The sequence below is a fragment of the Drosophila ficusphila genome, unplaced genomic scaffold, assembly GCF_018152265.1.
Source record: "Drosophila ficusphila isolate 14025-0441.05 unplaced genomic scaffold, ASM1815226v1 contig_198, whole genome shotgun sequence".
Classification (NCBI taxonomy): Eukaryota; Metazoa; Arthropoda; class Insecta; order Diptera; family Drosophilidae; genus Drosophila; species Drosophila ficusphila.
Genome location: NW_025064092.1, coordinates 3906567 through 3919249, shown reverse-complemented (window position 1 = coordinate 3919249; position 12683 = coordinate 3906567). Strand labels below are relative to the sequence as shown.

Below are 12683 nucleotides of genomic sequence, written 5' to 3'. Positions count from 1 at the left end.
TTAATAGACTGTTGACTATTTTCGCTGTTTACCAAGTGTCTGCGAGTGGGAGCAGTATCAAAAAAAAAAAAAAAAAAAAGCGAAAAAAACGATAGTAACTACAGTTGCTCTAACTTTGTCTACAAAAAAAGTGGTTCATTTTACTCATTCTTGAATAAATAAAAAATTAAACCAATAAAACAATTAGATAAAAATAAATAAATATACATTTTGGTTTTATAAAATATGGTTAAGCATTCGATCATCCCAATTGAATTATAAAACCTTTTCTGCTGCAATTGCTTTATTAAGTTTTGTTTTAAGTGTATTTTTTTTAGTATTGCTTAATAGAAAGTTCAAATCCGATTTAAATACTTCTTTACCCAAGGATTTAACAATTTGATTTGGCAAAGGGCAAGACTTTTTGTGGCTTCATATTGTTTTTTTTTCGTGTTTTCAATCTCCTACTCTGCACTGTGTTTAAGAACAACTTTGCCATCCCCCGAAAACTCTTCTATAATCCCCGGTCTCTCGATAACGACGAACTCCTTGGAAAGTCCATCTCCGGCAGCAGGATCCTTGAGCTGATCCTTCGGTTTTCCAATATCCTTGGAAGTGTTTAACCAGCCAATGTTTTGGTGACGCAACTCCTGGCTTTTCTGAACCAAATCATAGTAACCGAGCTTGGCATTTTCGGCCAGATCTCCGGAATAGTTGGGTATATTCCGGATGATATAGAAGGTGCCCTTGACCCCCTGATTGTAGTACTCCCTGGCCAGTTGGCCCACGCTGAGGTCGCTCTGCTCGAAGGGCAGCACTCGTCGCAGAAAACCAGTCAGTGGATGGAGACCCGTGGTCACCTGCCGCAAAAGGCGGTCGCTCTCCTCCGTTTTGCCCCAAACTCCAATGCGACTGGTCAAGTAGACGGTCATCGAAAGGGCCGCAGTTCGCGCCATCAAAGTGGTGAACATCTTGGCTTCGCAACTATTCAGAATAACATTCTTATTAAGTGAACAAAAAGGGAAAAACCGAAAATAAAACAGAAACTAACAAGATATTTCAACTCACTTTCAACACGTTCTGCTTGATAAAGTCAACACAACAAACAGTTTACGCAAATGCTACTGCGCTATTGAAAATCGCTTCAAAAATCTCAGAAAATTAAATTTAAGGAATATAGCAGCCGTTAAGAAGCTACCAAATACCGAAACTGTAAGATTGTTTTTTGAGTTTTATGATTATACCATTAACAAACAAATCAGATAAGTTTTAACTTGTTTCTAAACAAATAATTATAAGCACAACAAATCGTTGGCAAAACTTCTGCTTATTGAAATCATATTTAAAGTTTTTTAATTTAAACAAATAGATGCAATAGATGACCCTCAATACAATCAATCTCTTGAAAGATTTCTTTTGCAACAGAAATCATTTCTTCAAACTTTAAGAATACTTCTGGGTTTCCCCTTCCGCATTTTCAAATCCTTCGAGCAAAGTTCTTAGGTAAGTCCGAGTTGTAAGTTCTTTTAAGTTTGCTCCCCTGCATTCCTTCATCAACGGCGTGATATCCTTTTTCGGGGGGCTATAAAAAAGGAACACACTATCACCCGAAAGGAAAGGCTGGGGAAACCCAAAACAAGTGAGTAAAAATCTAATCCATTACTCAAACCAGCAAACTGAAAAAGTAATGGCATTGCCCACGAAGAAAAAAGGAGGCGTCGAATCTCCGGTTCTGGAGAAGGTTTCAAATGGTTTCAAATGGTTTCAGATGGTTTGAGATGGTTGAGGTTTCGATGGTGTAAATCTTTTGTAACGTTTTGGTGTCCCCTTTTTATGTGTTCTCTATACCCTTTTATTTTTGGAGGGAAAGGGTATGATGGGTTTGAGAAAATAAAAAGAATATAAATAATGTTTCATTGATCAGATGCAACCATTAAATAAACTCACTCTTAAAGTTTCTTTTTAAAGAGCTAGTAACTTTCTGGAAATTACATTTCAGATTAGGAAAAATGTTAATAATATGAAGAATATTTAATTGATCAGCAGGAACCATTAAATCAACTTTCACTTAAGAATTTTGAAAGAACTATAAATTCTCTAAAAGTTACATTTCATGCAACAAGTTCTTCTGGGCAGTTGTATATTTTTTTAATAGTAATGGGTACCAGTTAGTCGACTAAATACTTCCTAAGTTTTTTGGTAAAAGGACAGGCTTTTGTGTGTGTGGAGCTACGTGAAGGGAAATAAAACTGCAATTCGGCCCAGCACTTTGGACCAGTTGAATGTCACTCGGGCGAGTCAAAGGCGAGACGAATCTTTAGGTCCTGTTTGAAGGAACTTTGACATCCGCCACAGGAAGAAGCCTTCCTTAGACCTGTGTGGTTCTTTTTCTTGTTTTTTTTTTTTTTTTTTAATTTGCACAACTTTTGACCCAAATTCATTTGTCACTGAATGGAGGCGGCCAAGCAGCAAAGGACCGAATTCTTGGCCCTCAGGCGTGAGTCTGCCAACTTTCTATAAATAAATAATAGAGTGGCCGGAAAGGTGAAAGGCCACCGAGGGTCCTTGGCCAGGAGGAACAGGAGGAACAGGAGGCACAGGAAGGACAGGATGTGTCCATTCATTGGCAGAGTCATAAAGCCGTGGATAGATGGCTCCTGCGAGGACGAGGTGCGAGTCCTGCAATTGCGATTACTTGGCTTAAAGCGTCCACAAACACGAATTTCTCCTCTCCGTTTTTATCGGCAAGGAGATAACAAAGTGAAATCCGTTCTACACACGCTAGATAAGGAATTTGTATTAAGGGGTTCTTAAAGAAACAAAGGAAATGCTTCGGTAAATTGGTTTGCGTTGGAGGTTTAAGTACTTTATCTTTGTGCTTACAATATGCTTTCGTTTCTAACTAAACTTCATACAATATTATTCGATTACCAAAAGGGGTTTCTTTATTGTGTATAATAATTGTTGATATATTTAGATTAAGTAATTTAACAACCTTTCTTAGCTTTAAAATTTAGTATACAAGCACACAAGTTTTAAGTTCTTATTCGCAGTTTCTTAGTAAAATTTTCTGTTAATTTTTCGCATAATATCAACTAATTAAAGGCTATCAAATAAAATCCACTGCTTGGCATTTTCCAACTAGAAACCCAACGAATACGTGACTCCTTTGTGATCCTAATGAGCTGCTCCGGAATTTTCCCTTTTCTGGCCACAACTATTTGCAAGCCGAGAGTTTTTCATGCCAGCCTAATAGCCGGAAATTAAATCAAGATTTGCGGGTCTTACTTTCGGCCATTTGGCCAAAATGGAAAATAAGAAGGGTGGAAGAAGAAGAACCGGATGTGGCGACAGCAGCTTTCATTTGCATATTTTGCACCGCAGTTGCACGGATCCTAACTCTCATTTAAAAATTTCCACTCGCTCACAACCATTTCGACTGACACTCTGACCATGAAAATGAAAATATGTCGGGGTTTTTCCGACCCGGCCAAGAAAAATGTGGTAGTCATGTTAGCAGAGTTTATGTGTGCGGATCTGTAAAAAGCGCAAGTGTAATTAGTGTGGGGCTTAGTGGGGCTAAGCCAACAAACCCAGCAAACCCAGCAAACGGATGGATCGTGGCCTGGGTTTTCAAACAGACTACACAAAAAAAAGAGCCAAATTCCAGCAGACCAGTTCGGTCTGGAATGTTCAACCCCACACACCGAAAAATACCTCCCTTTCTCGTTCTATAACTCTAGAGATTTTTATGGCGCTTCGTTTGAATGTTTTTGAAAAGTTAGTCGGTAGAGCTTTAAAGTATTACAAAATATGGATGGTACAAGTGTTAAATCATTCATCAATATAAACGTTTGACTTTTATTATTATACTTAACTATTTCCTAACCATATTCTACCGATTCAGTGATACAGTTTTATCGTTACATATCTTTAATTATTTTTATATGATACAACAAACCTTTAGAAACTATATATATAACCTCTTATTTAACAAAGAAACACAAATCAAATCATGGAAATTGATTTGTGCTCCATGTAAGAAACCCTTTTTGATAAGAATGTTTTTTATAGAGTCGGAGATTTTCTTCATAAACATAAAGCTTCAAACTAAAAAATAAAAATGACAAATGAAACTTGTTATTCCATAGGCCCAGTGCGAATGTTTCAACATTTTAAAAAGGTTAAATAAATCATAGCTGAAACACTTGGTCATAGAATTATGACTAGTATTTTTGTTTTCTGATTTTTTGGCACTATTGCGTAACTGCATTTGAATAGCCACCGCACTAGGAAAACTCTGGTGTTTGGACCTTGCCTCACCGACATGCCACCGATGAATGCAACTGCAACTGCAAATGCAACTGAAATTGCAACTGAAACTGAAACTGAGACTGGAACTTGGACTGTCTACCGCTGATAAATCGCCGGTGCATTATTTACGGTCCGCTCTGCTTTTTTTTCTTCCACGCTTGGTTACTTTTTATGGGCGGCACCTATGACGTATACGCGATATTCGGTATGCAGTATGGAACGACGAGACGTTGTTTGTTCTTCAATTTAGTGGGATGGCTGAAGCCAACAGAAACCGCACACACAACAAATACACACACACACACACACATCAGCAATCAGAGAGGCCAACTTGGCCTTGCCAAGTTGACAAGAGTGCCGGGAATTATGATCCGCATAAAAATGTTTATCGTGTGGCAGCCACAAATCGATGGGAAAATAAAGGGGAAATGAGGGAGGGGGAACTTTACAACTGGCTGATGAACTGGAGTTGAAACGCCAAGAAATAAGGTCGAATGCACGAATGGAATGCCGAAAGGTTTTTCGAGTTGGATGGATAATATAATAGGTAGCCATATTCGCCGACTTCATTGAGATTCCAATTTTTGTGAGCAGCGCTTTGTGTTGGCTTTAACAATTATCTGTTTGGATTCTCAGGAGAAAGCTGCTCAAATTGGATAAACACATAGTGCATGAAATTTTTATTACAAAATAAATATTTCTTCAATACAAAATATATTTCGTACTTAAATTTCTTCAATATATTGTATTTTAAACATTGTAATTCCAACAGAAATATGTTCTTTATATAAATGAATTATTTTATAATGAATTGCTAGTATGATTATGGGTTTCTTGGTTTTATCAACTGGTATAAATAAAACACTAAATACAAAGTGTTCCATGATAAAAATTTAAATTGATTTTCCATTGCATTGCAATTGCTTGCAATTTTCGCAACGATCTGCGATAAGTACAATGAAAACACAGTAGAGCTTCTCTAATTGAATGAAATATGGCCAAGCGGGGAACAAAGTGGACTTTATCAATAAAGCCCGTGGAAATGGCGGCAACAAAGCGCTGAGTTATTGGCCCAATGCGCATCAGTCAGTCAGTCAATTGGTAAATGAAGAGACGAGCAGCTTGACAGTCGTAAAAAAAACACATCCATCAGGCGTGTGTTTAAACGATTGCCATTAAAACAATAACGACGACCATAATGATGAAGATCTGTGTGCGCTGGCAAATCGAGGAGGTGGATATATCTTACTATATCTCCTTTATGGTTCTGTCATGGTCGCTGCATTGCGTTTTCCTCCTCTCGCGCGATTTTATGGCAAAAAAAACTTCCGGTAATCAAGGCGATGCGAAAACAGCTGCTGTTGTCTTTCGCCTTACGCAGTTTGCAATTCGCAATTCGTTTTTGTTTTCAGTGGCAGAGTTTCCTCGGCGATTCCATCGAATCACCTTCGCGAAAAAGGGGGAGTTGAATGGGCGGTGCATTGTGGCCTTGATGCCTTCGTTGCACCAGTGAAAACCGAAGACAATGAGGCTTAAAATTGCATCTCGAGATATAGGTATGCTATATGTACACTATATATATCGCTCTTTGCCATAATAAGAGTGCTGATGGAAATCAGAAATAGTAACAAGTGATCAAGAAGGGGAGGAGTAGAGGGAGGTTGACTGCCAGACCGAAATTCGAGGGGAGTTGGAAAAGTGGGTAGAGAAAAGTGGGCGGTGGAAGGTGGGAGGCGACGGGAGCAAAGTCTTTTGATTTATGCGCAGCAATTAATTTTTGCACATTTTTGCTTCTGCCATGGATGTTACCATGGGGAAGCTGCTCTTGTGCGGCACATTCTGCTCTTCTTCTTCTTGTTGTTGTTTTTGTTGTTTATTTTGTTGCTCATGGTGTTTTTGTTGCTATTGTTGTTGCTGACGACACGGACACGGAACTATGTAACAGGCGACAAAGCATGCGAGGCACACTGCTCCAAATACATTCGAAGTTAGGGGAACATTTTATTCAATAAGCAGCAATTAAATGAATAATAATTCAAGTACAGACAACACTGACATTAATTACACATTATAAAAATAAATATAAAATAAATATCCAATTGAATGAAAATCTTTTTTCTTGATCGCAGTTTTAAACTACTGCATTACGCCTTTTGCAAATCAAACTTTTCTAATAAACTGGTTAGTTTCAAAGTTGTAATGCAATCTAAATACAATCGTTTATTTATTTTATTGTTATTATATTTTTTCAATATTCGAATCGACAGTTTTTGGAATCTCATAGAATTTTTTAAATAAAATTATCATCAAAACCTAATCTTTGTTCAAATTACTTGTTAAGTTCATGCATAGATCAGTGTGTAGATTATTGGATGTTTTCTTGAGGGTTTTAAAATGATATTCACGATTTACTTAAAAATTTCGTTAAAAAATCAAACTACTTCTTGAAGTTTTGTTACTCTATGTTTTATGCATTATGCAATATTTGTAAGCCCATTATATAGTATTTTCCCCCGATTTCCGTAAATCCCGTGACCACAGTGCGGCTGAGCACGCAGACACACACGACGCCGCACAGTGTCTGCAAAAGGTGCGTTCACGCGTAGCAATGCACGGGTGTCCCCCTGGCTCCCCAAACCCCATTCACCCCCGGAAAAAATCGCCCTCCTCTCCGTTGGCTTTGTCATTCTCCGGACGGAGGGACTCGAGAGTCTCGGCCACGGTGCGGAATTCTCCATTCTGCTAAATTCTGCTCCATTCTGTTCCGTCCGCATTGCCAGAAGTTTTTGCGGCCGAAAATGGGCAACGTTTTGGAATTTTAGTTTCGCTTTGTTGCCGACATTGGCGACTCCCCAGAACCCCCATCATGCCACACGAATCTCCCCTCTCTTCATTTCTGCGGTTGCTGCCCGACTGGCTAAGTGTTTGTTATGATTTATATTGGTTTTATTAAATGTTTCAACAACCTTTCTGCCAAAAATTATTTACTGCAGCCCCTGGAAAGCCGGGCGACAGTCGGCTACGCATAAACGCACCCAAATTGGGGGGCAAAGTGACCAGACACTCGCCGATTCTGTGATTCTGTGTGAGGTGGCGACATTAAAGTTGCCGCCTGCCTTGCCGGGGCATGCAACAATGTGGCGCCTTTCCGTGTGGTTAATGAGCTTTAAAGGTGCAGTGCCAGGGCCCCACGGGGAGAAAACAGAAGGAGCAGCTGTCCCGGAACGGATCCTAATGGAGCACGGAGCACTTAAGCTTAAACTTCGGTTTTTGGGAACAAGACGATGATGGGAACAGGGAACTTTACGTTTTGGCATCATTAATCGGTGATGCTGCACGAAAATGAAAGTTTGAAAGTTTTAAATGATTCATCTACAATGCACAAACTGAACCTAAAACAAATGGGACATTTTTAAGTAAAGTCTGAAATTACGTTAAAGAGGATTTTCAATGTAAATGATTATTTCTTCAAGTTAAAAATTTTAAACCAAAAGAATGTAAAAATTACAGGCAGATAAGTATTAATAATGGATGTTTCTTAATATCAATCAGTACTTTCTTGCTTTGATTTTCTAGTTGTTAAATTACGAAATGATTTTCCTGTAGTTATATTCTTAGTAATTTTCATAAGTTCTCATTTTTGAAGACAACAAATAGAAAGTATATAAAATATAAATTACTTTTCTGTTATCTATTCCCAAAAGTTGTAAACTAGTTTTTGATTTCATTGGCATAATGATGCATTTCAAACTTGATTTACCCAAACTAAAAATTGACTTAGATAGATTCCGCAACTTAATTCTGAGGAAAGATTGTTGCGAGGTAATTCGCATGCGGCACGCTTGAGCGAATCGCCGACTCCTTGTGGCACTTGGAGCAACTTGTCACTGCAGCTTAGATGACAATGCTGACGGGGTGGCATTGGACGGAATGGCATTAAACTGCAGATGAGGAGCAGGTGGACCAGAGGACCAAAGATCCGAGGACCGAACAAGAACACGAACACTGTCCTTGTAGACGGTGCACGTTTTTGACGGCTTTATTGTTTGGGCAAAGCTCCAACCCCCGAAAACCCCTCGCAAACCCTCGAATTTTTGGAAGAAAATGAGCACAAAGTGCTTGAAAGTCGCCAAGTCGTTGATTCGTCTGGGGAAAAGGGAAGGGGGAAGGGAAGGGAAAAGGTGGCCTGAACTTGAATGACTTTTCATAACTTTATAAAACTTTTCACAATGCAAGACGACGAGGCAGCGAGGACGACGACGACAATGAAGAAGGAGCCGCCTGACAATGGACAAAATGAGTGGCTGTCACCGGTGGCTGGTGGCCCCCCCCAAAAAAAAGTGGTTCGGGGTCACCTTTTCCCCCGCTTTTGGCACGTTTCCGCTTCCGTTCGCTTGGCGTTACTTACGCTCGAGCATAATGAATATTTTCCCAAATTGAAATGTTGTTTGTCCTTGCCGCGGGGAGGCACAACTGACCCCCCCAAAAAAAGAAACCCCAACCCCCAAGAATCCCCTTTCCCTTTTGCCGACCGAGTCACTTTCACTTTACGACTGCTTTGGCTGCTGCATAAATATGAAAAATGTAAAATTTAATATGCAATTTACGTCACTCGAAAGTTGTTTCCCTCATGGTTTCCCCGCTTTTCTTTTTTGGGGTCCTTTCAATTTGCATATCTCCTGTGCTCCTTTGGCTCCTTCTACCTTCTTTCCCTGTTGTTCTTCTTAATGTCTTACACTTTTCTTAAGTGGACTTTCTCTTTGGGTCTCCTTTTTTTTGGTTGGTGCTTTTTTTTACTGCTTTGGTCATTGTATTGTCTGGGGAAATTTGGAGCGCGTCTGCGGCAAATGTGCGATAAATACTATTAAGTGCCGAACACTTTCGGCTTTTTGGTAAACAAAAAAAAATGCGGGGGAGTTGCATAATTGCGAAATCGGAGATCTCAATTGACGTCCATCTAGATGGCATTGAAATGCGAACCTCGAAATGGTTTCACGGCTTTTGGACACAGCACTCAGCCAGTCACTCACTCAATTCACCCATTCATTCGTTCATTCATTCATTCATTCAATGATGGACAGACAGTTGTATGCTAAATATGATTGATATCCGCACAAAAGGAGATTTTTAGAGAGAGCACCTCATGATTTCTATGCCCGCAGATCAGGGAAAGATATATACGCGAAGATCTGCGAAAAAATGATCAATCATCCCACTAGCGATTCGCTTGGTCTGCTTGCAAGATGACAAAACAAACAATAATGATTCCGCATTCACGATCCAACCACAAGATACAAGATATAAGATACAAGATACAAGATACTTCTCCGCGAAAGATTCCTCAGCGCAAGTTTTCCGAAGCACACATTCCACCGATTCGCACTTGACTTTGACTAATTTGAGCAGCTTAATTAAGTTAATTGGATCCTTTGACAAAAGTCTCACGTCAGTTTGGTCAATTGTGGTACAGAATGTCGAAATAATTAGGAGCAGAGCACAGATTACCCTCTAATTGTAAATATATATTAATAAGCCTTTTGCCTTTCATCTTATAAAATATTAAATATTGAAAGGCATAAATTGTGAATGAATAATTTTGACACAATGAAATTAGTAAAAGAAACTATACAAAATGAAAATGCTTAGTGAAATTTAAAAAAAAAGCTTTAGTATTCTTATTATAATCAATATCTAAGGCGCCTAAAAAGTAATTATTTTCAACATTCGGAAAGCAGAAAACAGTTGAGTTTCAGGAACTATATTTGAGCAATTTTCAAACAGTAAACACCCGCTGTGAAGGGAACACAATTCAGTGGATTATGCGATGACAGCGGAGAGCAGAAGGCAAATAAATTAATTATGTTAATCTGTTTACATGTCAGCCGCATTAGAGACTTCTCTCAGCGCCGCTTTTTCGGGGATGTCTCGCCTGAGTTTGTTGCCTTGGTTAATAAAGCAAACACCTGTCGCACTCGAAGACTTTCTGTCTCCTGCGGACACGCATACGCACCGTTGACAGCGCCGAACTTAAAACGCTCAAATTGCACAAACTTTTGACAATCATCAGGGCCATGATGACGATGCTGATGGCCATGGCTCTTTCCGGCAAGAGTGGCGAAGGACGATAGACGCTTCTAGACATCATCAATTCTCGGAGTCAAAGTGCAGGGTTGGGGATAAAGACCACAAAACACTTGGCGAGCGGAGCATAAAGTTTTTGCGGTTCAGCGGGAGGAACAGTGGTGCAAAGTTCATTCAAAATGGGTGATAATTATTGTGAGAAATGATTGAATTCGGATCAATAATTTGTATTTTTAAGTTTATTTACAATTTCAACTATAATTTAAATGGATATTGGATAAAAAGAAGGTGCATAACGATATACAAAATAAGAAACTTTTTTTGTTTCGTTAGATGTTAGTTTATAAACTACTTATATCTAAAATTTTCACAATCTTATTTAATACATCTAAAACTCCAATCCTTCTCTCAAAAAATTCTGGCTCTATAAAATCATATATATAACTCGATCTTATGTTATTTGAACTTCCTGTTGCACTTCGTTTAAAATTATTTGTTGAAAAGCACAGCAAGTTGGTGCCACAGTGCCCATTGTAACTGATGTTGATGAGGCATCGTGCACTTTAAGCAAATTAGTTACGCAGCTCATGTTCGTGTGGGTTCTCTTTTTGGGCCCAACCCCCCGGAAAGGCACCCCCTCAACCGCCGGATTGTGTGTGTTGGCAAACAAATTTAATAAATAGCTAAACACACAAAAGTCACAACCCTTTGTACCAGCAGGAAAAAGGAAAAACTGGGGAAGGAGTTGAATGAAATGGTTCTTCCGCCTTTCAACGAAATGGAAATGGGAAGAAGCCATTGCTGGGCAACCCTCTCCCTTTATAAGGAAAACCACCCACTTACCACCCAACTAACCATCCAACCACCCAGTTACACATATTCATATTTACTCAAGTTTATGGAGCCTTGTATTTGTCTTTGGTTTTTGTCATCGCCGACATTGCGGATTGCCACATAAAATATAACACTTCATTTGCAGACCCTCGCATTAGTCTCGCCTTCGTTTTGGCCATGTCTCCTTGGCCTTTTTTCCCCGACAAGCTGAATTCTTTCAACGCCTTCTTGCTGGAATGGTTGAGAAGGGGGTTCTCTGGTGTTCTTTGGACGAGCCTCATAATTTATATGCTAAACATATTGCGCTCACATGGATTACCGAAATATCGATGTACATGGCTGAACATTTCCATGTTACACATTTTGTGGAGCCGGTTAGTTGGCTTTTTGTTTGGTTGTTGGCTTTTGGGCTGTAACTCCAACCAAACTGTCAGCGGCAGAAGGTTTTCGGTTAGGGGGAGTGGCTTCTTGGCTGCGAGGCTAATGAAAAGGTTAAGGCTGAAGTTTTCATGGCTTCGACGGGGGAAGGGTGACCCCGATCTGCACCCTCGTCAACTTGTCAGCAAAAATCGAAATGCAAAGCATCTATGGCAGTGCATTAAATGAATAAATGAGTAATCACTTAAGAACTATTTGCGCTAAATGGTGTACAATCTGTTTATTTAATGGATCGATTCATATGTAGTATAAAATTTGAATAAAAATAATATAAGAATATTTTCATGAACATTTCCGTTAAAATTGCTTGGGTAGCTACAACAATATTTATGATATCCCACAGAATCTATAAATGCTTTATTAATAATTCACAGGCTTTTGTAGAAGAATTGTTAAATCATAATTATTCTATGGATTACAGAATGTGAGATTGTTTCTCTTGAACTTGCTCCCAAAACCCCTTCAGTCTTCATGATTAATTGCCCAAACTCAAACCCTTGAAGGAGGCTTCCGTTTGGAAATTTGCATTTTGCCAAGCTCATCCGCTGGTGACCCCGAAGTGATCCTCAGTTTAAACTGGTGACCGTGACGCGGATGATGATGATTCAGCTGTCACACCCACCGCCAGTTGAAACTGACCTGGCTTAACCCATTATGGCCCTCTCTTGCCACCGATTCCACCGATGCCACCGAAGCATGCCGCCGATTCCCATGAAGCGCTCAGCGAAGCATGAACCTTTCACAGACCATTGCTAACCCTTCCAGGGTTCCCCTCCTCTTTCTTCTTCTTCTTCTTCTTCTTCTGTTTTCTTCTCCTTCTGTTTTCTTCTTCTTCTGTTTTCTTCTTCTTGGTCTGGTCAGATGGCCAGTTCCGGGAAAACAAAACTCCCTTCCTTGTGGCCAAGAAGAACAGCGCGAGGCACGGTTGCCACTTTAAATATTGTTTTGACCCAAAATCGAATGCCTACTCGACCGCTTTCGCTTAAATGGGGCAATAGATCTCAGACATTTCTCCCATTCATTCTTCCTAATTTCCT

The 12683-nt window shown here is 39.5% G+C and overlaps 1 protein-coding gene across 3 annotated transcripts; it reads right to left on the bottom strand.

The window, feature by feature from the left end:
- Positions 1–265: 265 nt before the first annotated feature.
- Positions 266–1102, bottom strand: LOC108095519 (MICOS complex subunit MIC13 homolog QIL1). 3 transcript variants are annotated; one of them, XM_017196635.1, is made up of 2 exons: positions 1048–1102; positions 266–963 (listed from the first exon to the last, which is right to left on the bottom strand). In XM_017196635.1, the coding sequence occupies exon 2, from the start codon at positions 948–950 to the stop codon at positions 444–446; it is 507 nt and encodes a 168-aa protein (XP_017052124.1). In that variant the 5' UTR covers positions 951–963; positions 1048–1102; the 3' UTR covers positions 266–443. The 3 variants fall into 3 exon arrangements, with proteins under 3 accessions (XP_017052124.1, XP_017052123.1, XP_017052125.1); XM_017196634.1 differs by having other exon boundaries at positions 1031–1081; XM_017196636.1 differs by having other exon boundaries at positions 266–980; positions 1048–1053.
- Between the last annotated feature and the right edge of the window lie 11581 nt (positions 1103–12683).

Bases quoted from the DNA above. Each gene is read 5' to 3' on its own strand.
- LOC108095519 (XM_017196635.1), bottom strand. From the start codon at position 950: ATGTTCACCACTTTGATGGCGCGAACTGCGGCCCTTTCGATGACCGTC.